The 26,247-nt window shown below is 40.4% G+C and overlaps 1 protein-coding gene across 1 annotated transcript in view; it reads left to right on the top strand.

The window, feature by feature from the left end:
- The window catches only part of NFAT5 (nuclear factor of activated T cells 5), an 80,978-nt gene that overhangs the window by 9,295 nt on the left and 45,436 nt on the right, over window positions 1-26,247 (top strand). The window contains 1 exon segment of the mRNA XM_042797689.1: window positions 17,081-17,206. Coding sequence (XP_042653623.1) covers window positions 17,081-17,206 — 126 coding nt within the window.

A 26,247-nucleotide genomic window follows, 5' to 3' on the forward strand; every position in this document is an offset into this window, starting at 1 on the left:
TGAGCATCATCAGTGCCCTTCCTTAGCCTGTGTGCAGATGTCATTTGGGAGTAAATCTTACTTTGTTTTTCTTTTAGGGTGTCTGAATTCTAGATGGGGCCATCTGCCTCACCTTGAAACTTGAACTGCACCTGCAATGGAGTTGCTCTTTAATCAGATGGGGGAATAATTTGGTTTCTTACTTTGTGGACTGAAAGGATTCAGTTTAAGCTTCAGTAATTGTTAAGTTATTTGCTGCCACTTAAGTAAAAACGGTGCTTTTGGAGGTGTGGTAGCAAGGAAGGGATTATATTGTTTTGAGTAAATTTAAGTACTCCTTGCCATGCAGGTATTTAAATACTTTAATACAATAGCAAAAGAATTAATAGAGGAAGATTACTACCTTTTTGCACTTGAGCCAGAGAATCTACAGGCTTTATTTTTGCTGAATTCAGCTTTCAGACAAAGGGGAAAGACAGCTGAAGTACTCTGCATGTTGAAACAAACACTTTCTATAGTGGGGTACTAGTCATCTGCTGAAGAAACTCTTGAGTACAAGTTTTTTCCTCCCTCAGAAGTCCAGTAAGGAAAGACAACTTAAAACTTAATCCAAGTGAGGAGGTCTTTTAAGTATAACAGCATATGACTGAGAAGCTGGTCCTAGCAGGCTGTAGCAGCTCAATTTATTGGGGAGTGGGGGGAGATAGTCTTAAACAAGGTATGTTGGAATCCCCAAAGCCTGTGGCAGGTACGCTGTATCCACCCAGATGTGATCTTTATCTGCACGCTCGCTGATTAGCCCCATGGACTCTGGCCCTCAGTGGACTTCTCCATTATATTGTCATTCCTTGAATCAATGTCTGATTTTAGCATATACAGGGTGTTGTACACTTTAACTGTAGATATAAAACTGAAAAAGATTTGGATGAAGGGGAGAGGAGTAGAAAAGCCATGAATAGTATAACACAGATAAATAGGCCATGCTTATGTATTGTTTTTCATGACTTCAGAGATAAGAGACACGCAGTGCAATGACCAGGCAGAAATTTAAAACAAAGACAGATTTAAAATTTTTTTTTCTCTTTTTTTCTGTATACCATTGGCTTGTGAAAACAATTGACAGATGTTTTGCGTGGTAAAAGAATAAATGGTTCAAGAAGCTGTTAAATTTGTAGAAGATATATCTATTTAGGGAATCCTGTAAACTAGGGAGTTAGTCTGTAGCTGACTGTCAGAGTTTGGCAGGTATTATAATAGAAATACTCTTCTAAACTTATTGGTTCTTTTAAACGTTTCCCTATAGTTTGCTGCTATCAGAGAAAAGATGTGGGCTAATCAATATTTAGTTTGATTTGTTATGACCATCCTTAAATTTTGCATAACTTGACAGTTCCAGAGCAGTTACACTGCAGATTATTTTGTTGCCGTCTCCCTCAATTCCAGTGGGGTTTTAGCTCTGTGGTATGGAAAGGAATTTTTTATCCACCTTTTGCCGTTAACTGGTTGGCTTATGTTCCTCCTTGTCTCCTGAGAGTCATGTGTGAACATATTTGGAGAAGAACTTGCGTAGCAGTTTCAAAACCTGTTTTTACAAACAACTTGCATCTTTTATTTCCTTGAGGAATTCCTTCCAGATGCAGCACTGATCGCACAGGTTTGCCTGCAGTTGAGGATGCACCTCAGGAATTGCATCTGGCTGGCTGCAGCTTTGGGGAGGCTTGGTGTGTATCGGCACGGCTCGTGAGGGAGAGCAGAGGGCTTGGAGAGCCTGAGATGGAACCGTAGCACCTTGTGCTTGATGAAAGCTTGCTTTGAACGAGTGCTGTCCATAACACACGCTTCTGCTGTATCAATCAGGCTCACTGAAACGGATTTTATTTATAATCTTCTTTTTTCCATTTCCTCTTTTTTTTTTTTTTTTTTCCAGTTTCCGGCATGACCATGTTCAGTGTCGCTGCTGTTGGTGCTAAACGTGACAGAAAGCTGGGCAGGCAACCTGGGCTCATGTGCCGAGCTCCGAGATGCCTCGTGAGTGTAGGAAATATGTGTGAAGCATCCAGGCTGTCTCACATTACTTTCTGTTTTTTAACATTGATGGCAGTTTTACCTCCTAATCTATGATCTTGCAATACCAGATAGAAAAGTTGGTGAGATAGAAGAGTCTTGGGCGCCATTGCTTTCTCTTTCACGTACCTGATTAGTCAATTTATTAGAAGTTGTGATACAGATGTCAGGCTCTCAGCAGAGCTTTCTTTTAGCTGTGCCAAGGAGTATTGTTTGATAAACATAACTTCATGTTTGTTTTTAAAAATTATGTTTATCATCAAACATAGTAGTTGAATTATAACTAGAAACCATAATAATGGTGGGGAGCATAATTATTTCTCAGTTTTGGGGATGATGAAAGAAAATACCTTTTAATATCAGTATCCTGCTGAAATGAGTAAAGGGAGGGGGGCTCAGGGTGCTGGACATCATACTAGGAGTTACTGGGACATGTTGCATAGTCTCTACATGCAGGTTTATCATAAAACACGGAGTCTGAAAGAGGGCTGCAATGTATTGAAAGTCTGTCTGAATACCTGTATGCTTTTGTTCTTTGAGGTCAAATACTCTGGTATAGCCTCAAAAGAAAAAATTGCATATATTTTTCATTGCTGGTATTGCATTTCTTGCTCTACAGCAAATGTACAAGATGACAAAAATAGCCCCATCAGAAAAAAATGTGCAAACCTGAAAAGGCTGAGAAATGTTCTGAGACAATAGTAAATTGAGGGTCAGGTGGACTTCTGTGTCTCAGAATTTGGGTGGTGCGTTGCACCTATGGAACCAGCAAAACTGGCTGGAGTGCCTGAATACCTCTGTTTCTGGTGAACTTTGATTTTTGAAACAATAGCACTGTTTTAAAGTGGTTGATAACTACCTATTGCTGATATTCTTTGGTCATACTGTATTTGGGTTTCTTTGAGCATTTGAGAAATGAAGTCTTTGTAGTGATAGAAAGATGGGGAGAAAACCAACTATCCTTAAAATGCAGTTTAGTATAGGATCACATATAAAGAAATGCCAGAGTTATAACAAGTGTTTATAACAGTGTTATATGGCAAAATGGGGTTGTCTGAATTCCTTAATTGAATTTTCATACCTATCATATTTGGATTCTTTCCAAACATAAGCTTAGCTTGGCTTCCTGCATGCTCAAAGATTAAAACACGGTACCATTGGACTTATTTCTTTTTTAATTCTTAAGGTATTGTGAACGGATTTATTTTTTATTCTTATTTTTTTTCCTCTCCCATTTTGGGTCGTTGGAGAGAAACGTGCATCTTTAAATACTACTCCTCATACATGGTAAAGCCTTTCAAATATGCTGCTGAAAGGTTTAACTGTTTAGCAGAGTGGTACCCTGTTATTTCACGGACGTGCAGCTCTGTCGCTCCTTAGTTGCTCTGCCTTGTCCACTGTGGTATTTTAGTGGTATCTTTTGAGTTCTTGGGGTTTTGCCTGTAATTTATAACTGTATAGGATAGAATTTTCAGTAGGTCATTATTGGTCCATTTCTTGAAGTGACAGTTACTAACTAATGTTGTTCTCTTCCTGAGATGTATAAAATTGGATGCAAACAAGACACAGGATTTATACTGCCTGTCTACATTTATAAAAGTACTCTTTGGGCTGTGAATGGGGATGACTGAAACACAGCCAGGAAAGCTTTATTTGATATTTGGATGAATGCCATAAATAGAATTCAGCTAACACATGCCTTTGTCAGTTGTTGAAATTCAACTTTAAAAGGATTAATTTCTCAACCCTGCCCTGCTGTGCAGAATCCTGAATATTGAGATTAACAGCTTTTCTGAAGGTTAGTGGAATACTGCAGTAACCGATTTTTGTTCAGTTACGAATTGCTTGCAAATTTACCTGTTTTCATACTAGCATTTTGGTACCAATACTTCTGTGTTAAAAAAAAAAAATGCAAGGAACAACTTTTAGCTTGAATTGATATTTTTAAGCACAAGAAACAATGATATTACAGTTGTGATAAAAAGTTAATGACTTTGGTTAATAATATACTACTGATCATTTTTCTTTAAAATAGAAGTGGTTGTCTTTCAGCAAACTCTTCACTTCTTCACTAACATACTCTAATGTGCATTTCAGTGTTGGAGTATCAGCATTTGCAGGCAAGAGTTGGATTTTTACGGTGTCCAGTGCTACATCATCAACACGGGGTGCTCAGAGCCTCTGCTGATTCTTCAGAGTGGAGCTGCACCAGTATAAGCTTTTTAATCATAAAGTTTTCTAGTGCAGGCAGAAGTGTGACATCTGCCCTTCCCTATGTGCTCATGATTTGTGTTGATTTAGGGTTTGCTTCTTTTGTCTGAAGCCAGAGGGAACTGGAAGGAAGATTTTCTGTTTGGCTGTGTAAAACATCCTTGTATACACTGCAGTTTCTTTGAAAACCTGCCACTGTTGCTGTAGCAGCAATATAGTTCTGCCAGCATTGACAATAACAGGAGCACTGGCGGGAAGACTCGCTTCCAGTCTTTTACTGCTTTACCATCTACAGATACTCTCTGACTGTAGCGTGGCAGATAAAGAGGGAGGGAATAGTACTCTGGTTTGTTTCCATTGTCCTCTCTTTAGAGGTGCTACTGAAACGGAAGGCACCAGTGCAATGTCAGGAAGCATACCGCATGTCTTGTTACATGCCTTCCTTTGAGAGCTGTGTGAAAATAGTGGTCCAGGTAGAGTTGGGGAACTTACTCAAAATACGTTAATGTCTACAGGAGCTTTGCATATTTTAGGTGGCACTGTCAGTTTGAACCGAGTCCTGTGTTTAATCAGATTATTCTGAGATGTACTCAAAGATGGGAAATAAAAGCACTGTGTTAGTAAACGTTATCTAATAGGTTGAGCACTGGGTAAGACAAACTCGGTTGTGTCTCGCTGCTGTCTGGGGAGCCCTGTGAGTTAGGTTCTTGCTATGGCTCAGTTTCTGCATTTGCAAAACCAGGAGTAATTAGGCTGAAAACTTTGTAAAATGCTTTAAGGTCTCTGCATCAAGACTACGTCCTTTTGCTCAGCTTCACTAAGTATGGGCTTTTTCTCACTCTTTGGCATTTGCCGAACAGTTATGCAACAACTAACTTTATGGTTTAGTGGGACTTGGCTGCGTTAGGTTTACGGTTGGACTCGATCTTAAAGGTCTTTTCCAACCCAAATGATTCTATGATTCTTTGCATAGTTCCTACATTTTCTGTTCTTATGTATGCTCCAGTAGGGTCTTCCCTTCCTGCTCTGTGTGAAACTTAAACCTGTCTTCAGGGCTCTTTGCCTCACTCCAGCTACTGCTAAGCAAGCCTGTGTTAAGTCTACTGTAGTTGCAAAGATGTTAGGAAATACAGAAACTATGATAGTCTGTAATATATCATAAATCCTCTTTTGACACATACAGACCAAGGGCTGATTTACTCTTTAGGTTGTCTATCCTTTTGTTCTTCCAAATCTTTTTTGTAACTTTATCATATAAAATACCTGCTGTGTACCTTAAGCAGAGCTGCTATTGTCTGCAGTTGTGGGAGGTTTTCACTTCTGCGAGTGAGAGTTTGGGTCTCCTATGGAGTACTCAAAGGAAGGAAAAAAAACCCAAACCTCAAACTCCCAACAACAGCAAAACCACCACACTGGAGTGGAAGGTACTTTAGTGGTTACAGATCCGTCTGGCCTGCGCCTATCTCAGTCTGTTTCTATTCTGGTTTTCTGCACTAGGCGCTCTGTCTTTCTTCCAGTTGCCTTTCTCAGACTCTCAAAGCTTCCTCTGTTGAGCTTCTTACTGAGCCCTCGTTATCCTGCTTTGGCGTCCCATCTGTGCAGTCCCTGTGCCTGTGCGCTGCGCCAGGCCCCTTAGCAGCGTGCTGTCTTGTGGAGCAGTGATTTGCACACGATTCCACTGGCTATGGACAAATTCTGTTTCATTTGCACAAAGGTATAGGTCTGTATTCTGAATGAAGCTGTAGTAGTGTTTCATCTTGCTAACCGGGAGACAAAAAAGCAATAGACTGTCTATATTTTCACTGCAGAATTTACTTCAATGTGTCCTGAACTTTATTCTCCCAGTTTAGCCTAGATGAAGCAAGAGCAGTCACTGTGCCATGTAACCTTGAGTTTCTGTATCTGTTCTCATGGTTGTTACACTTGGGGGGTTGCCTCAGGTTGCTGAAACATATCCTCTGTGCTGTAATAACCAAACTTGTTCAGTAAACTGTTTTTTGGGGATCTGCGGGAGGACCTGTTGGTCTTTGGTGGATGTATGGAGGGAGGCGTGGGGCGGGCCAAGAACTGGAGGGCTCATCAGTTGGCTCTTGGAGGTTCTTCCTGACAGGCGAAATAGTTTGCTTCAGAGTATTCCCTCACCCAAGCTTTTGTATACAGAAAAATCATTGAGGGTCACTTGACACTAACATTTTGCAACAAAGCAAGGCTTTGATTAGATGTCGGACATTTAGAGCTGATGTAACACTCCCCCTGTTCCCCCCTCCATCATTCTTTAAAAACTCTTTGTGAACTGAGCTATTGTGGTGGCACTGGCATACAATAAACTCAGACGCTGAACTTCAGCATAGGCCAGAACTGCAAGTTAAACAAACAAACGAACCACAGGGTCTTCTGGCAGATTCAGAGGCCTGGATTCTTCAGGTGTAGAATAGATTTTGGTTTTAGCATCTCCTCCTCACAGAAGTTTCTGAAAGATACTCAGTTGCATATGTAGTTTTATTAAAATGCAGCTACCTTTGGAGCAAGGAGTGACAGCTGGGCCCTTAGTTGACATTTGGTTTAGCCCCAAACTGTGTCTTAACATGAACTGATCAGCTTCACAGAGTCTTTATTCATGTGTGCATGGGTACTCTCAACCTGACTGTGTGTATGCCTAGCTGGGGATCTGGTGGAATATGGGCACCATTATTTTTTCCTGTATCGAGTTTCTTTAATTTGCTGAGCATGTGTGCTCCGCTTTTCTTGCTTACCTCCCATGCAGCAGAGACTACTTGCAGGTTCATGTATTTCTAATTGTTTTTTAATCTTAGTTCCATATAAACAACTCTCTTTGCCTGTTTGCTTGCTTGTTTTTTTTTGATCAGCTTAGAGTACATCATTAGAAGAGATTTCTGCTTGGAGGCTGCCAGCTGATTAGAAGAGTACACCAAGGTTTTGTCTAATCTCTGGTGTGACTGTCATGTGCTGCAGCAAGGAAATGGCTTTGGAAGAAGCAGCCAAATCTGTACGGGTATTAAAACATGTTGAGGAGACTAGTATCAGTGCGAATCAAATAGGCAGCCATTCAGTGCAGGGAGCTTATTAGAAGACAGGGATTAACTTTGCTGTTGTTCTTGAGGTCATAGAAGTGCTAAGGGATTTCCAGGATGTACCCTACCCTTAAAGGGAAAAAATGCCAGCTGCAAGTGGAAAATGCCCTGTCTCTGCCCCTACTGCGAACAATTTGGCTGGTTCTCATCATCACCCACTTACTGATTGTGCTCTCCTGCATGATTGCCTTTTGAGTGGGAAGGCTGTCATTACCTTTTAGTCTGGAAGTGGGAATAAAAGGGGTGCTGCTGAAGAAGCCCCCAGTATTAAAGGGGTGAAGTCACAGGAGCAGATCACTGGTGGGACAGACAGACAGCTGGGCTGGGGGAGAGCTGGGGCTGTATTTCATTGACCCTCTCAAGGCTGGTCTTGGGGAACAACCTGGAGAAGTGGCACTGAAGTAGGAGTTGGAGCTGCAGCGAGGTTAAGTGATGTCTGACATCTTTGTTGTTAAGAGAAAAACTAGTGAAAAAAGGGGTTTTGCACATCGTGATGAGAAATGGTTTAGAGACATTTACATGCAGTGGAAGGATGGCTCCAGCTCCAGGCAGAAGCAGTACTTCTTTCCTGGGTTCCTTTTTTGTGTTCTTAACTGGGTTGTCAAAAATAACCTGCCAGCATTTCCCCACTATTTCCAGTTTAATTGGTTATTTTACTGAATTTACACTGATTACTGTAAAAAAAAAAAAAAAAGAAAAGAAGGGGGGTGGGGGGGGACGTGGGCACGAGTGCAAGGAGGGAGGGAGAATTACATGCCTAGGAAGCAGAAATGGCTATTTTACTGCATATTGGTCTCTTAGTTCTACAGCAGGATTCTGTGAAGCTGTAGCAGTCTGGAGTAGATGACCTTTTCAGGTGGTGATATTGGTCTCCCTCCGTGTTAGTTGTGGCCTCTTTTGCTAGTGGGTCAGGGTGAAGTTCTCCATTGAGTTCACAACTTGGCTTCCATGTGTGGAAGTTCTGGGTGATGTGGCTTTGCTTCTGGTACAGAATAGTAAAGCGTAGGGAGATCACTGGTATCTCTAGAGAGCATTCCATAACGTTTCAGGTCTTTGGTGGTACTAGCAAAATGAGAATGTCTGCACTCTTGCTTTTAAACATTGGAAAGGGGTATTCTGTGCTGCCTTCTGTATCTTCTGTGCTTCCAGTGTCAGCAAGGGCTGAGTTAGAAGAATAAGCGCTTTGGTGAACCAACCAGAAGGATCTCAGTTGAATTTGCTGGTAGGCTAAGAGAGCCTCACCAAATTTTGAGGACAGACAAGTTCTTTTGTAATGTCATGAACTAGTCCTAGCACATTGTGAGTTTAAGAAGCACTAAATTATTAGAAATTGCAGTTCTTAATCTGTATAGCTGAAATGCCTATGTAGAGGCAACCAAAAGTGATGCAAGATTCATGAAAGGTGCAGCTGCAGAAGAGTTGCAAGTGCTGCATGTGATGGAATACTGGATGCATGTGTACTCAGTTTGCTGCATTACAGCTGAACTGATTATTTGCTACTACTTTAATTAGCTATTTTGGGGAAACTACTTCTCTTTCCTCTTTGGCTTTCCATCCTCTTGAAGTGACAGCATCTGTCTCCTTTCAGTGTTAAACTTGTGTTATTTAACAAGAGATCTTTTACTTGTAAGTGGCTGCAGTTCTGACCATAGGAGGTTATCTGAAATGAGAATTCTCCTTTTTTGTTACGAGGGAGACCATTCTCCATGGTGAGAGTACGTAAGCTTTGGAAAAAGTAGGGCTTTCTTTGGGACGTGTCCAAAGCTGCAGTGACTTCTCACAGAATCTTACAGTTGTCTTGGCATTCCCAAACAGGAAGCAGTTGTGTTGTGTTCCCTTCGCTTCCATAGGCTTAACTGCTATGTTCCTAAGAATAAAGTTTAAATAGAATCACAGTTTTCTGGTAAGTAAGGAGGAATCTAATGTTGCTGGTCACAAGGCATGGTGTGTTTTGGAAAGGCTCTTTTATACTGTGATTATGAGAATGGTTTAAAAATTTCAGTGTAGTATTTTCTGTTGCTGGTGATGGGGGAAGGCTGGAGTACTTAGATTTTGCTAATTTAGCCTGGTTAGCTTGTGTGTAGAAATCTAAAAACATTCCTACAAAAAGGGCACCTGTGTGCATGCACTAAGGTAAAGTGAGTAAAATAGGAAGAGAAGGAGCATCTAAAAATTTCAGTTTGCCATCACGAACCACTGGCGTTCTGCACTTCTACTGTAGTACCATCAGATCAGGTTCACCCGCTGTTTCCTACCTTCTCTGAGTTATTTTGCCTAAATCTTTCTGAGGCCTCTCCTCTGTCTCCCTCAGAGACAAAGCTCCTGTCACCAGCCGCTGGGACCGATCCAGATACATGTCGACCCAAGGATGTATTTTTGTGCAGACTGATTGTAATGCATCCAGCCCTTTCACAGATGGCTTTTGTTCAGCTCTTTTAATTTAAAATGAACCGATTTCAGTGGTGTGTAGCCATATATATTAGGTGAACATCCCTTTGAGCAGTATTATATATCTTTTTGTGTATCTTCAGGATTTGTTGCTGCTCTTGCAGTTTTTTGAGGAAAGTGGTGGTGAATCTCTTTCACCTGTGACTGGATGCCGGCTCGGTTCCTGCTGATAGCCAAGTGTACTGGAATGCTTATTGTTTGGCTTGGGTGCGCTGTTTTTGATGTGCTGCATGCAATAACAAACAAGTCTAGTATCATATTACTTGATTATTTTTCATTAATATTTAAATTTTGATTGTTTTGTGCAGTTTCAGGCAGTACACTAACCAAATCTTGTCCTCCCCAGATTTAAAATTTTGTAGTGTTGGATTTTGACCTAATGCTTGGTGCTGTTCTGGTCAGTATAGCCATGTGAAATAAAATTTTCTGAGCTGTCAGTATAACTGGCAGGAAGATCAAAGTTACAAGCAGCTGATCTCAGATGAGAGATTATAGGGGTAGGATAATCGGATAAAGAGCAGTTGAAGAAATTTGACACTTAAAATACTTTTTGTAAATCTGCCTGTCCCCATGTGTCCTTGATTCAGTAGTAGAATTTGTGAAGCCTGGGATCCTCTAGTTAGTCTAGTTGAGGTATTTTGAGGGAAAAGATGGGTTTTGGAAGTTTATTGTAAATAGGATGTCCGGTAACCGATTACACGAATGCAGGAGAAGGTTTGTATGTGGAAATGAGTATGACTCTTGGCTGATCATTAGTATTTTGTGTGTTGTTCTTGTTTATATTCATAATAACAGTATTTCTGAAGTGCATGTCCCTTGCTTCCTATATGGAGAAAGAAAATGTGTTTAGGGGAGATGCTGGGTATAAATGGAGCCACTTCTAGCAAAAAACCCAATACTTGAGATCAACTAATATATTGGGGGATTTGAAATCAGCAATAAGTTAAGTTATTGTGCTGTCAGCTGGCTGACACTTGATTCCACACAGTGGCTGCTGAAAACAGGAATTCCGTCTACATATTTTTTCTTGCTAATTACATAGAAATATGTAATGATGCTGAATTTTAATTTTTGCCTTCAAAATTAAAACTGTGTTTACCTAACAGCCTTTTATTTTTTGTGGGTGTTCTCCCCACATGTAAAATCATAGCAGAAAATTTCATATGTTCAGTGTTCATGTGTGTGCGCACATGTGGGTAAAACATGGTGATGGAGGTGAGCTGATCAATAGGGGAAGGAACTTTAACTATTTAAATGAGGTGTCAGGCAGGAGGAAAACTATACCCTCTGGGGAAGAATTAGTTTCCTTGCAACAACTTTAATCTTTGTGGAATTTGTCACTTTTTGCTTTAATGCTATTTATAGTTCAGCATATATAAACATTGGTCTGTGTTTAGGTGAAAACACAAAGTTTCATTTGAAGTCTGATTTGTGAAGAGCAGGATTGTTGCAGCAAGCTAGCTTAAAGGTATCCAAACAATTTCAGATTCCTCAGAAAAGTGTTGAAATGATAGCTCTTAGTAATCCACTTCACTGAAGATGTGGTTTAGAATATGAAGCTACATCTGTTATGAGGAAAAGCCAGGGGGTTTTAGTTTCCTTGAAGTTTGGATTTGACCTTAACCTTCTGCCATGTGTTTATAGACTGGTTTGGGTTGGAAGGGCCCTTAAAGCCCCCCCAGTGCCCCCCCCCGCCCCGGGCAGGGCCCCCTTCCCCCAGCCCCGTCCAACCTGGCCTGGAACCCTTCCAGGGAGGGGGCAGCCACAGCTGCTCTGGGCACCCTGGGCCAGCGCCTCACCCCCTGCACAGGGAACAATTTCTGCCTTAGATCTCACCTAAATCTGCCCTTTAAACCTGTCACCCCTCATCCTATCCCCACCCCCTGACCCAGAGTCCCCCCCCACCTCTCCTGTCCCCCCTTTAAGCCCTGGGAGGCCGCTCGAAGGGCTCCCCGGAGCCTTCTCTTCTCCAGGCTGAACCCCCCCAACTCTCTCGACCTGGCTTCCCAGGGGAGCTGCTCCAGCCCTTGGATCATTTTTGTGGGCTCCTCTGGACCCGCTCAAACAGGTCCATGTCTTTCCTGTGCCATCTTAATCCCATGGCTTTAATCTCCTCTCCTCCTTGTGTGCTACCAGGTAGAACTCCCATGTTTTCCCTCACTCCTGTTTGGGATGCTCTTATGCAGTATTTCTTACACTGCTGGGAGGGAAGTTATGAGGAGACATAGGCCTGGAAGAACTGGGGAGGCAGAGGAGGTGTTGATGGTGGCCAAGGCTGTGCCATCTGCTTTGAACTTTCATGGTGCTGTTTGTTCTCCTCTTCTGCAGCTTCTGCGTTGGCTGTACCTCACCGTGACTTCCTAACACCAGCGTTCCCATCCCTCCTAACAGCTTGCTCTGTCCTTTTGTATTTACAGCTGTCAAGTCTAACACCAGCTTCTTTTCCCACTGTAGGGCACATCTTAATTTTTAGGTGGGGTATCCAAGTGTACTGGGATAAAAACTGGGTATTGTATTTTAGATCATGTTTCAAATAGTTTGGTCTTTCATCAATGAAGCATGAAATTAAAGATTTGCTCTTAATGGTCTTGTGATCTTTGGGAATGTGCTTCAGTTCTAATTCTAGCTTTTCCCTCCCTCCCTCTCTTTATCATATTGTTAGAATTATTCACAAAGATTATAATTGTGCTTGTTGTGGATTACTGCTAAAATTATGTGTTCCCTGAGGAAAAAAAATTGCTGTGGGAGTTTTGGATCTGAGCATCCCTTTAAAGCAGCAAACTTGACAGAACCTTCATCATGTTTGAGAGTTAAAAATAAATTTCTTAAAAAAACCCAAAAAGATCCCACCACAACAACCGATCCAAAGAGTGAAAGCTCACTTTTACCTAATAACTTAGCTTTTGGAAGTGAGGTGCTTTAGTCAACAGCAGATATCTTAGGAGTTATGACAGAATTACGATGATGAGCAACTCTCTCCTCAGAGAGGATTTACTGAGAGACAACAGAAGGAGTGAAAACGTATGTCTGTATAGTCAACATACATGTAAAAATATAAAGGTTTCTGTGTGTACGTGCACACACACACTTGCTGTGTTCCAATCCCTCGTTTTGAGGACTGTCACTAAACCTTTGTGTAACAGAAATACATGGTAAGTTGCTTCCAGTGTATTGGGTGTAAAAGAATATTCAGCATAAGCAGAGCTGCCTGTCAAGTGACTGCAGCAGCTTTAAATATTGCTGCTACTCCTCTAGAGGCAGCGGCCTGCCCAGCTGTGGCCCAGCAACCTGTGTGAGTTTCTTAGGTGGCTCAGTAGGAAGAATTTGTTGCAGGGTGCACTTTGAACTAAAATCACTTTCTGTGAACAAGGCTGAGTGGGCATAATTCTCCATATGAGAGGTTGTGACAGATATCTTGGATGGTAATTACAGTGCAGCAGCTGCTCCAGCACTGAACATCTGCCTATGGCTGGGTTTTCAACAGAAGTGAGCTTGGATTTTACTCACCTCCTGTAGGTAGTAGTACCAGTGCCAGCCAGAATAAAGGCTGCTGCACGTTTACGAGGGATTGCTGTACAACAGTCTGGAGCTGCTGTACAAACGCCTGGCTGCAGGGGCAATACTGCTTAGAGGCACAGGGATGCCAAGGAGGGAAGTACCCCCCTCACGTCATACCTGTATTTTTCTTCAGCTGGTGTTTGTGCTTTTCATTGGTGGGACAAAACCTGAACTTTTCATTCTTCAGTCTCTTGAATTAAGATATTAATCTTGCAGAAAATTTGTAGTTTAGTAGAAAATAGACCCACACACGTCTTGTAGTTTTCAAATGCCACATTTTAGTTGGAGAATTTTTTGGCGTATTGATAGCTATGTCAGCAGCCAAGCTTATAGGAGCCATTCAACATGGAAATAAATAAACATTTTCTCTGAAAACTGGTTGGGATTTTGTGGTTCACAGAAGCTTTCTCAGAATGCAGCATGACAAATAACAAATGTCGGAAAAGTATGCAGCACTGGCTGCATTTCTGTGCCCGTAGAGCGTGAGGTGGCTTGGGAGCAGGAGTTACACTGAATCATAGAATGGTTTGGGTTGGAAGGGAGAAGGCTTGTTTTTAAAAAGGTGCAAACAGATATTTCATTCTTTCCTGTAAGCTCCCTGGTCTTTGTGTATGAGGACTGACTTCACAGTTTAAGAAAGAGGGGAACCGAGACTGCAAATCACCAGTAGCAGTCAGAGTACGTATGTTCATAGGGTTCTCGCTCAGTGCTTCCGTGTATTAAGCCAGATTTGAATTTACAATGACACCCGTTGAGAATTGTATTGTCCTACAGTGCCAGTGCAGAAACTGCCTGACAGTGACTATTTGAAGGAGTAACTGGTCTTCTTGGCTTCCCAGTTCTGGATTTTACGTTGTCTTCCCTGTTGTTAAAGCTGTGAATACAACTGCATAGAATCTTAAATGCTGTTAGATCAAATGTGCTCCTTTTTGCAAGCCAGATAACGCACAAACTCTCCACTCTTCTTCAGTGGATGGTCCAACCAGAACTTGACTGGTAGATTTTAAAATTTTTTTACCCAAGGCAGAGTAGGTAACAGTTGATCTTCTAGTACCTTGTTTGATCCTGCTGTTCTAAGAGTGGATACCTATTGCATCTCTTTCCCATGCATTTAGCACTCGTGGGTCACTGGCAGAAGTATATTCAATGCAATAAAACCCCCCAGAATTTCTTTCTTCACTTTCCTCAGACATTCTTGTTCAAATATCAGTATAACTTCTTTTTGATTATTTAGTCAATGCATTTTTTTTCCTTGTACTTTCTGCACTCCCTTCTCATCTTAAATTAGAACTGTGCCTTGTTCTTCCCCCTCATTGGCACAGCAGGCGTAAGAGATGGTATTTGGCTAGTAGCAATTTTCAGTGCAATTTAGTTTGGTTTTTAACTTTTGAATTGGATTCAAGTCTGTATGCAAATGTGACAAGTCAATATTGTAAGAAAAATAAAGGCATGGTTTACCTTTTTTAATAAAGGCTGAAATTTAGAGCATGTTTAAACTACATAAGTGCTCATACACACCAAAAGTACACAATACTCCTGCTTAATAGTGTAATATAATATCACTAAAAAAAGAACTAACCTCTTTTTGGGAAAAGCAAAGGAGATGTAAACTGAGAAGCATCATTGTAACTGTATCTTTCCATAACCAATTTTAAACTTTGAAAGCCAATTTTGTGATGTTGAAAATTACTAGGTCAGAAGAGTGAGAAATCAGGCCTTAATAGCTGAGGAAAAAGTTAATTTTAAAGAGGGAACTCATCTTTGAGGTAAATGCTAATGCAGCTGTTCCTCATAGTAAAACAGGAGCGAAAGTATGAACAAATGTCTGTATTTTTGCTTTACCTTTTTTACCTTTTAACATCTTCAGTGAGCACAAATAAATATTTTTTCCTCTAGATTGTTCCAAAGAATAAAACTTTGAATTTATGGTTAGTTAGCTCGAGCTGTCTGAAAGTATTTCCCTTGTACATTGTCTCAGTGTTACGGGTAACTCGTAGAAAACCTCTGCAGACAATTCTGCTTGGGATTTGGATTGCAACCTCTGGTTGCCGATGTTTTGATTATCAGCTTAAATTTAAGAAAAAAAGTTCTGTTCTATTTGTCATGGTACTGAAAAGTTACTACTCCAAAAAGTGGGTGTAATTAGGGGAAAAAAATATTAAAAATTCTTGCAGCAGAAAGGAAGAAGTTTGGGGGGCAGCGGAGCTAACTCCAGGTACACCTCAGCGCCAGTTTGCAGCCGCTGTTAGTAGTTGCTTGTGATCTTGTGCATAACAGACAAGTAGTATCCTGAAAATAGTGTAGAAGTTTTCCTGGGCTCTCTTAATGCCAGTTAGTGGTGGGAGTATTTGCACTCTTACCCAGTACAGTAACTGTTCTGGTTTGTGGCATAACTAGCATTTGGTATGTGTTGTATTTTTAATACAGTTATATGTTGCTGGGTGTGTATATCCCTGTGCGTTTGTCTTGAGTATGTTTCATTTTTTTGCAGGGCCTAATGGAGATAAAGCTTTCTAGTTAAGAACTCTGTGGCTTTTCTAATTTTTACAGAAGAATTGATGCACAAATGTATTTTACTTTAGGATTGCTTGAGTGTAATTGTTGCTTCATGGGGCAGGGGGGGAAAGAACTTTAAAAATGCACATGGAGTTTTCCGTATCTGTCTCAGGCACTTAAATACTGCATATAAAGGATTTTTTTTTTTTTTTTATTTTGTGGTATAGAATTGCTGATTCAGTTCATAGCTGTTTATCCAGGTTATTTACATCTCCAAATGGGGTGTTTGAGATGGTGCATCTTTGGCATATCCCCTGGAAGTGGTGGGTTTGCAGCTGTGTGCTCGTGCCTGAGTGGAGCTGTTTGTATCACTGAGTTATTCTGAGAGCATTTCTCGGCCGTTGGGTGCAATGAGAGCTCTTGCTAGCTGGACTTCAAAGTAGCCATCTGACATAGGCAGTGACGTGCTTTGGACCATCAGCAAGGATGGGGAAGCAGGTTGAACATGAGGCTACTGACTTCACTTCTTGTGTCTCGGCTGCTGAAGCTCTGTCAGGTGAGCCGTGTGGTGGTCATAGCTGTTTCACAATAGAGAAGTCACCAAAAAAAAATTCATAGAGGTTGTACTACTGCACAGGTCTGCCAGTTACATCACAGAGCTTTCTGTGTAAAATGGACAGGCGCTAGCTGCTTTGTTAGTGGAGACTGCCTTCTCTGGAGCATCGCCGTGAATTTACAGAAAGAGTTTGAGGCAATAAAGCCCCCAACTTGCAGATAAATGGAAGTAAGGGATCTTAAATAACGAGAATTGACATTTTTAGGAAGACTTTATAGGATATTTTGTGGATGATGGTACTAAATTAGTCTCTTTTTCTTTGGAAGTCAGTTGCGCAGTTTGAATTCTGAGAACAGGTTTGTCTTTGATTCTCATGCGATTCTGCCCCTTCATTCTCAATGAGTACAGCTTCCCTGGAAGTTGCTGAATTATTTTTTGTTTGAACAAATTTGTGTCCTTTTGTTTCGGTCTTGAGAATGTGGATCTTGTGGTTTTTGTGGTTGGTTTGTGAAATAACTGTATTCCATGATGTTAAGAACTCCAAGTGCTTAATGTAACTTTTCCAAAAGGTTCTGAAAAGGTTGGATTATAGCTCATGTCTTCTAGACAAAAACATTATTTCTCTTCTCTTACAGAGCATGAATAAATTTTTGATTAAATGCTTTTTGTTCAACAGAATCTGTCTATGACCTTCTCCCAAAGGAGCTGCAGTTACCACCTTCCAGAGAAACATCTGTAGCATCCATGAGCCAAACAAGTGGTGGCGAGGCAGGTTCGCCGCCTCCAGCTGTAGTTGCTGCTGGTAAGCATTCCCATTGATTCAGTTGCTTTGTTAAGGTTTGTAACGTTCTGGCCAACATGAACAGTGCTGGCAAAGTTTTGATTGTAAAAAAGAGCTTGTGGAGAAGTAAGAGTTCATTCTAGGAGAATTAAGGTAGTATAAATTAAACTAAACTGGGTGATCAAAATTATTCGGTATTCTGTGCAAATGGTTGCTGTATTTCATATCTATATCATCATTAGAAGTTAGTTACCTGTTTCGCTGTTCTATGATTAAACAGCACAGACCTGTTAACTCCTAGAATGCACTCTGTCTTCAGGGGTAATAAATACCTATTTGGAACTAAGGCAGAATGCTGACCGACTGCAAAAGAGCCAGTTCTAGCCAGGATGAAAAATGGAATTGGAGATTACATTTTGAGCCGTGAAGCTTTTACCAAACTGTAAGGAGGAGGAAAGGTCATATTTTCCTTTAAGAGGCTTGAGGAAGCTTAGTATTTAAACTCCATTCACACATGGCTCTCTATTGTAATGTATTACAAAATTCTCAAATACATGAGAATATAATATATGATAGGATGGCACTTTTGTAAACTGATTAGTTTAAATTAGTTATTTTTCTAATTGACAGCATATAAAAATGAAGCATGACTTTTTATCTTCATCTTTATCTTACTCCCAGTCATGTTTTAGACTTTAGTCTAAAGACTCTCTCATTGATCTTCATGAAACATAAAAAAGTGAGGATTTAAAGACAAAGTTCTGATTTGTGAGGTTAGCCTTAGTGTACTAGTTTGCATCTGGAATTCTTGTCAGTAACTTACATGTATTAGTAAACATTCATGCAATGAGGAAAAAACAATCATTATGCTCATGACAGATGCATCTTTCTTCATTGGATAGGGTTTTTTTTTGCATAATCTGATCCTTATATTTCTTACAAGGTCATGTTCCACTTTCCTAATTGGCCTTAAATTGTTGCTTAAGAAAAATGTATATATTTAAGGTGAGGATTCAGATAGCTGTATTATTCTTTTTTCTCTCTATGAGTTCATATGCATTAAATGTTTGTGTGAGAATGTTTCCCAGACTTGCATGGTACAGGAATCCTGATCAGAAACTGAAGTGATTATAGACTTGTCAGAGAAACTTTACAGCACTGCTCACCATTCATGTTTTGCCAGATCTCTTCTGAGAGAACCTGTGGATTTAACTGTGCACAGTGGAACTTTGGTCACTGAAAGAAATTGATGCTTTTATTTATTATATTGAAAGGTTTTAATATTTTTGTATCAGTTAATACAAAAATAATTTGAGCATATATTTCTAAAATCAAGATACTTAATGATTGGTTTGTTTGAAAGACTCAGCAGCAACCAAATCCGGTAGAAACGTGTATCTTAAAAACAAGTGAACAAAAAAAAAACCCCACAAACCCTGTTACACTCTAAATCCACAGATAGACATGAACTGCTAATTAATTCTGTATCTAACAGAAAAGACTTAAAAACTTGAATGGAACTAAATGTCTGTTACCTCCAGGTATTTAGTGTCTGCTAACAGCCAGTCCAGTTCCTTTTGAAAAAACTAAGAATGTGTTAGCTGTGTTTAGTTAAACTGCAGCACAATTTTCTTGAATGAAAAACTTAAAAAGATAGAGTTGAGATTTTTTTGTTAACACTGAAAGGAGACCTGCTCATTCAATTAAGAACAGTTTTCAATGTCAGAGATAGCGTAGTGTGACAAAGACGTTAAACTGATAGCGGTGTTGAAAGAAGAGCTTTTCACGCGTGCGCTCCAGAGTGCCTTGGCTCAAGGGCATGCTCTGGGTTGGAGCTGTCCTGGACCGGGCCCTGCGGCTCTGCACAAGTGCTGCTGGTGGCATGAGGAGCCCAGCAACGCGGGGAGGAAGGAGCACTCGGAAGAGCTGGAGCTAGCTTCCCTCCGTGCCTGTCAGTTTGTGCTGGTTTAAGTTGTTTGCTGACCTGTGGCTTTGGAGACCTTCCATCAGTGTTGTGACGGGACAGTTAAGTTTCTGGGTGTCATTAAAATCAGGAGCAGAAGCATTAAGCACAAGCAACTACAGTTCTCCAAGTTGTTAAAATTTCTCTTTAAAAAACCCCCTAACCAACCAGACGAAAATCCGCAAGCAGAGCAAAGCCTAGGTTTGTTTTCATTGCTTATGTCACTGTCCACTACAGTGGGGGCAAGAATAGTTGAATCTTGGTCTTCTGTAAACACGTAATTGCACTGACCAGGATCACTGACCGGTGAGCTGTGCTGTGGGCACGGGCGCGGGAGGCGAGCCCCAGCCCGAGGCGCGGTAGCTGGTGCTGCCGCAGGGGAGCGGGTGCCCGGCTCCCACAGCCTTGGGGAGGGCTCAGCCTCAGCTTTTCAGCCAAAGCATGATCTCAGAGAGGTAGTTTTAGTGTAGCATCTTCATGGGGGTTTTGTTTGTTTTTGCCTTTTCCCATTTCTCCACCAGATCCTTGACAGAGAATACGTGTGTCTGAGAGAAATGTTTACCTGCAAAACAGGTCTGTAGGCTGTGTTCCAAAACTATAGAGACAGCGCAGAAAGCTGGAAAGAACAGTCCCTGCTCCTCCCTCTGGTGTTGGGAGATGAGTGATACATCTATCTATCTATCTATCTATCTACATAAAATATATATTATACCTCCAGGGTGGACAGGTGGTTGGGTATTCTGGTAAGTTTGAGGCCAGACTTCTTTTCTCTTTAATACTGGGGGCAGACTGTTAGGAACAGGGGGAGGAATATCAATGTCTACAGGAGTTGTAGGTGAGGGTGCAAGTGGAGGTCAATTTACTCTTTGCAGTGGATCTCAGTGGATTGTTTTACAGCCAATAGTGTCTCCCCCCTCCCCAATTCCTGCTGTGTAGTGGCTGATCAGGATTCCTCCTCGAAGCCGTTTTGAGCTCAGCACTTGTGAGGTGACCCAGGGACTGCCGCACACGGCTGCCTCGGGGCAGGAGTGTCCAGAGTCCCGGGAGTGCTTTTGCTCGTCACTGAGGTTAGCTGTGCGTTTCTTCTAGACCCAAATCTCTCCACTTTCTCAAGAGAATGGGACGTGAGTGTTTTAGCTGCACTCGTGCTGCAGCTGTACCATGTTTCTAGATAAAAGGGTGTTTTGTGTTTTACTATTTTCTTTAATTGCTTTAGGATTGCTATAGTGTCTTTGAAAAATTGCTACCACATTTTCAAGCCCTGTCACCCAGCCTCGTGTAGTAATGAGAAGTCTGGCCGGGCTGGGTTCTGATTCCTTACCAGGAAAATCAGCCTGGACTTTGTTCATGTCTATATGCTTATACAGGAAAACATAAATATATATTTTACATTTATATTTTAAAAGACCAAGATTGACTACTCATTTGCATATATCAAGTCCTTAATAGCAGACTGTAGGCACGTTTTCGGGGAGCTGACACTGTCCAGATAATAGAGTGAGGAGGAAAGGTGACTTTGGCAACCTAGTTTTCCTGTATCTGAACTCTTTCCCTTGTTTTGTGTAAGCCTGCCTCTCTTTATTTTAAAATTTGATGTCAGCTCTTACTTGCTCTAAAACATCACATTTTTTTTTAACGACAGGGAAATGATAGTTCAGTCTCCATAGCATTGTAGGTAACCTCATTTATTCTTGTTTTTAAAAGGAAGAGCTAATTTGAAATGCTGTTAGCAACACTGTGTGTAGAAGTCAATTGCAGATATGCTTACTCTTGATAATAAGAGGATTATGTTACAGGGAATGATATGAAGTGGTGAGAGCTTTTTACTACTTCTGTAATAGTTGACATAGTTTGTTCTCTGCTTCCCAAAACAGAGTAAGGTAGTATTTGGCTGAAATTCAACTCGAGGCTTTTCTTTCGGTCACTTCGCTGTGGGGTTTTGTTCCGTATAAATCACAGTATAGGTGTGAAATACATACTGCTGCAGTTAACTTCTCTGGGTTTTTTTGGAGGAGCAGGATGGGCTGTTTTTAGCAGCAATGACCTTGCAGGGGCAGACTTCTAGTTCTTCCATTTGGAAATTTGTTTTGTGATTTACAGAACAGTTTTAAGAGTATTAAAATGGAATGTTGCTGATTGGATTTTCATTAATTTGTTAATAAATGTGTATCTCATATTCATTAATCCAGACAAAAGAGGTATTACCCACTCTGAATATCAAACAGGCAAGTATAATTTAATAGAACTCTAGGATTTTGAGCTGCAATATTCACAACCTAAGCTGCTATCTCAAGCTTCTAATTCTGTTATTCTTCTGGAAAGCTAAAGGGAGGGAAAGGATCTGGTTTTACCGCTAGAAACTGTTCTCTGTGCTTGCTATTTGAATTACAAGTGTCTTTGTTCAGGGGACAGGAAAAGGAGGATTTTGCCTGGTGCAATACCATAAACACATTAAATATGAATCATCTTCTAGACTCTTGAAATGCATGAGAGTGTCATGCTGAGAAATGTCATTGTAAGCTGTGCCTGGAGATTTGTTATATGAAATAAATGTGCCTGAAGCTTTAATAATGCATTCTACACAGTATTTTTAAGCTCTGGTTGCAAGGAGGGATGCTTGATTCTTTTCAGTTGGTTCTTAAAGGTTGAACAGTTTTAATATTGTTCAAGACACATCAAAGTGCTTTAAATGCTTAAAATTCACACTGCTATTTAAGTCCTTTCTCAAAGATGTCTTTTGTGTTTGGTAGGTCAAAACCTAATTCTTGTCTTTTGGGGATGATTCAGGAGTATTTTCGACCATGTACTTTAAACAAGTGTTGCATTTTCATCTTCTATCTCCAGTAACAGGAATGCTCAAACCTCCCAAACCCCAGTGAAGAAAACCATTACAGAAACTTGCTTCTTTGCTTTTCATCTGTTCGTTCTTTCCGTAGCAGATCTTGGAATGAGCTACTTCAGCTTGTTGATGAGCTCTTAAGCTGCTTTCCATTTTCCACAGAGAAAAATATATATCTTTCCCTATTTTTATATTGCTCCCCAGGACAGTATTTCCTGCATCGTTTCCATTGTGACAGGTTCCAGTTCTTATCTCAAATTGAATTCTCCAGAGAGTGATGTCCTTGCTCTAACAAAAGGGGAACAGATTTTATGCCACTGAAATGTATTTACTCATCTCTTCTTGCATTCTTCATATTTGGATACAATTAATCTGTGATGTATTGATTTTTTTTTCTGTCTCCCAAACATCTGTGATTGTATCCTGGGAAAATACTTGGTAAATGATGAAACTTTATTTTTTTGTGACCATGTGAATTTTGTGATCCTTTAATTAAAAAGGGACAAACTACTTGTCCCAAACAGGTGTAATTGGCTTTTTTTGATCAAGGAATTGAAATACTTGCCATAAGCATTTTTGAGCATTTTAATTATTAAAGTAAGGCTTTGCTTCTCAGTTGCTATTGTAGAGAAATGGGTGAAAATACATGCATCATCTGTGGGGTCAAGACTGGGTGCTGAGGGCTATGGGTCATATTTTCCACTGCCAAGATAAGGCTTGTTCATCATTCTCGAGCTAACAGTTCTAACAAAGCCCAAAATGGAGGGTTGTTTGTTTTGTTTTGTTTTCTTCTGAGTAGTTAGGCTTCTTAATTTTTTATTTTCAATGAAAATATTTTACCAATTTATCATCCTTCCTGGTGTCATTAGTCAGTTTTTCCTGTTGATACAGAAATAATTACTAGAGATTTCAGAGGATATCAGTGCTGCTACTAATTCTATTGTCCTGGGCTTATAATTACATGTTGTAAACAAATTATCAGGAAAAAAAGATTCTTCTTTGTAGTTTGCCTCCAATGCCTGTAAAAACTTCTATTTCTTTGTAGGCTTTTCCCTTCCTCTTCCCACCGCCTTCCCAGTTGGAAATGCCTTCCTGTAATTTCCTAGGAGGATGTCTTCCAGGGATTTCTGTCTGCAGTGTGCTTGTTTCGGTTGTGTCAAATATTGCTTTCTTACAGAATTAATTTAAACCAGATCCTAATGCTCTTTAAAAATGCATCTTCTTGGTGCTGTGTATTTGTACAGTGCCCTAGCAGCTCTGTTTTTTTAGCGCTAGCATGGGCGTGAACAAGTTGAAGAATTATTCCTGGTGATAGTGTGTGGCCGACAGGTGTAATTGCCTTGGTCTGGGAGAGGCCAGGCCGTGCTCAGGTATGGCTCGGGGTGGTGGAGGGGTTCCTTCATCGTGCTGAGCTGTCTGCTGGTGAGAAGTCATCGCTGGGAAATGCGAAAGAAGATTTCTCTTACTGTTTCCATGTTATGGCAACTTTTTCGAAAACGTGTTCTCTGCAAGTTCAGTTAAAACGTTGCAGTTGTGAGGGATTGTATGTGTGTTGAGTATGAACCTGCTCCTCTGCATGGAGCAGAGCTTGCTTATAATTACCTGTAAGGGATTATACTGTTGTATTCTAGATCATCTCTTTTTTTCTAAGTTATTTTCAGTCTTCCTGAATCTCATGTAGTCGTAAACCCAGATTTCCAGAACTGCTTAATCAAACACAAGCTGGTTGATCATCCTGAGAGATTTTTCATGACTAATTCTTGCATTAAGTGGCTCCTATTCTTACAACAGAAAGGCTCGAGAATTATTTTGTGACAAGAGAATTCCCTGTTCCTTAAAGAATAATGAAGACCCAAGCCAGTGAAGGGCAGAAAGAGAACAATCTTATTGTACTATTATCTGGACAACTCCTTGCAGTAGCGGCTTTGAAGACTTTATGAAGGCTAAGAGGAGTTCTTAGTTTCGTAGGAAAAAAGCAACCATGTATTTAAAGAACAAGAGAGTCTTGTTTCTTAAATTGAAGTGTTCTTTGTTGGATCCATCAATCCTGCTATCATCATAGAGCCACTCTTTTAGGGTAGCAGGCTGTGGAGGGGGCAGGTAGGGCTTGAAGAGAGCAGCTGAGGGTCCTGGAGTTCTGACTTGCCTGTACACAGCTGGTTATCGCTCTGAGTGGGGAGGATCTAAGATACATGGAATTGGTGTGTGTGAGCCACTAACAAAAGTTCTACTTAAATACCTAAACTTGTTAATTTAATAACGGATGTCATTTATAACAAAAACAGATTGATGTATTTACCCAAAGTATAATACACTGCTTGGTTCAGCATGTGAATGTAAGGGGAATTTACACTGTTGGGCTTAATGTAAATTAAATTAACCTACCTATCTTGAATCTGAGTGTTTTTAATAACTGGTGAATTGGATTGCTTTATTATATTTGCTGGGATGCTAGTTTTTTTCTCTATTAATACACTTAACTTGCATTCTAGCTTCGCCATTCAGAGACAGGCATCGAGTGGTGGGTTGTGTGACAGTGTCTGTCAATAGTGAAGACAAATAGTGCCAGAGACACTTAACCCATCCAATCTCACCCAGGGTATAGGTCGGTCTTGTTTTCAGACTTCTTCATAAGTCTCTTTTCTTTCTTTCTTTTTTTATTTTTTTTTTTTGTTTTGTTTTATTTCTAAATAGTGGATTGATACTGATTTGAAACTAAACTTTTTGGAAAAGTTTTTGACATTACATCAGTAATAACAAGAAGAAGAAAAGTAGAAACCCAAGTTTGGCATGTGAGGTGTTGTAAGCAGGTTTGCAGCCACTTTGTAAGTTCTGGGTTTTACCTTTAAAACCTTTGGCAACACAAGGGTTGATGCTGAAAATTTTGCACAGTATCCTTCTGGTTTTGTTCTGAAATTGTTCTTCTGTGTCCAGTGGTTCAAATAAATCCATTAACATACAAAAGCCCTACCAAGAACATGACATGTTAGATAAATTAACAGATTTAATAAATGTGTATACTTCATGTAGGAAGCTTATACACCACCTAAGCCTCACCCTGTGTGGTGAGTTTTCATTTTTGACACTTAATTGTTTTCTGAACATAGCATAGGGGATCACATAGATTCTGAGAAAAAGGTGAATTCTCTACAGGCTTTTTTCCTAGTCCTGGCTGTTCATGCACAGGTGGCTGAAAAACTTGTGAAACCAACAATATCTCCAATTTATGTGAGTTTGCAATCTTAAGTTTTCCAGTCTGGGACATGACTTGCTTTGCACTACAGCTGCAATGAAAAAAAGAAAAAGTCATCAGGACGCTCTTTGTTTCTTTTTGAGGACCTGGTAATCCTTGTTGTATTTAAGGATCTCTTGGAAAGAATGAACAAGGATTTCAGGATTGACTCCACGTAAGTGTTATCTGAAGAAAAGACTCCCTCAGTGACAAGTAGTGAACTTTATTTTTTCATTTCTCCTGCCTTTCAGACCTTTTTTTAGAGGCTGAATGCCTTGTCTGACTTCACAAGATAATAAGATATAGAAACGTATGCCATTGCCTTAGTTGCTAACTCAGGAGGTAGTAAATTTTCTTTGTACAATGCTTTGTGTTACTGAAAAGACTGCACTGATTTGCTCATGGGGGATGCTCTTTGCCTCGTGTTCCCTTAGTCTCCGATAGTCTATTAGCCCGTGATTTTTAGCAGCATGCATTTGTGCCACATGCGTGTTGCATCCCCTCTTCCACTGCCTGCTTTTTGGCTGCTTTTTGTTTTCAGAAAGAACCAGAATTGTTCAGTCTCTTGGTTGTGAATGTAATTCTGTTCACTGCCCGAAAGCGAGCGCAGTGTTTGGGAGCGGTAGGTACCTTTTTAGGCTTTCTGGGAAGGAAGTGGACAAATGATTGTATCATGAACAATGGGAATTTTTTTGACATTTAGCCTTCCTAGCAGTAGTGCAGAGTAATTGGTTATCTTTTTATTTGCATCCTGAGCTGCAGCACTAACCACTTAGTTTGTTAGTTCTTAGTTATTTTCTACCTTTCATTTACACATCACAGAAATGCTTATTATTGATGTGTAAATGATGGTGTCCAAAACAGAGCCAGGACTTCCTTATACTGAGCTGTTTGATACCATTTTATCTCTTTTGGAGAAATAAAGCTTGTAGGACGGGCAACAGATTTTGAGTTGCTTGTTTCAGCTACCTTATATGTTACAGCGATGGCAATGAGCAGATTCAGGAGGTTTAGTTTCAACAGTGATC

This window comes from Tyto alba, unplaced genomic scaffold, assembly GCF_018691265.1.
Source record: "Tyto alba isolate M040663 unplaced genomic scaffold, T.alba_DEE_v4.0 Super-Scaffold_26, whole genome shotgun sequence".
In the NCBI taxonomy this organism is placed as follows: domain Eukaryota; kingdom Metazoa; phylum Chordata; class Aves; order Strigiformes; family Tytonidae; genus Tyto; species Tyto alba.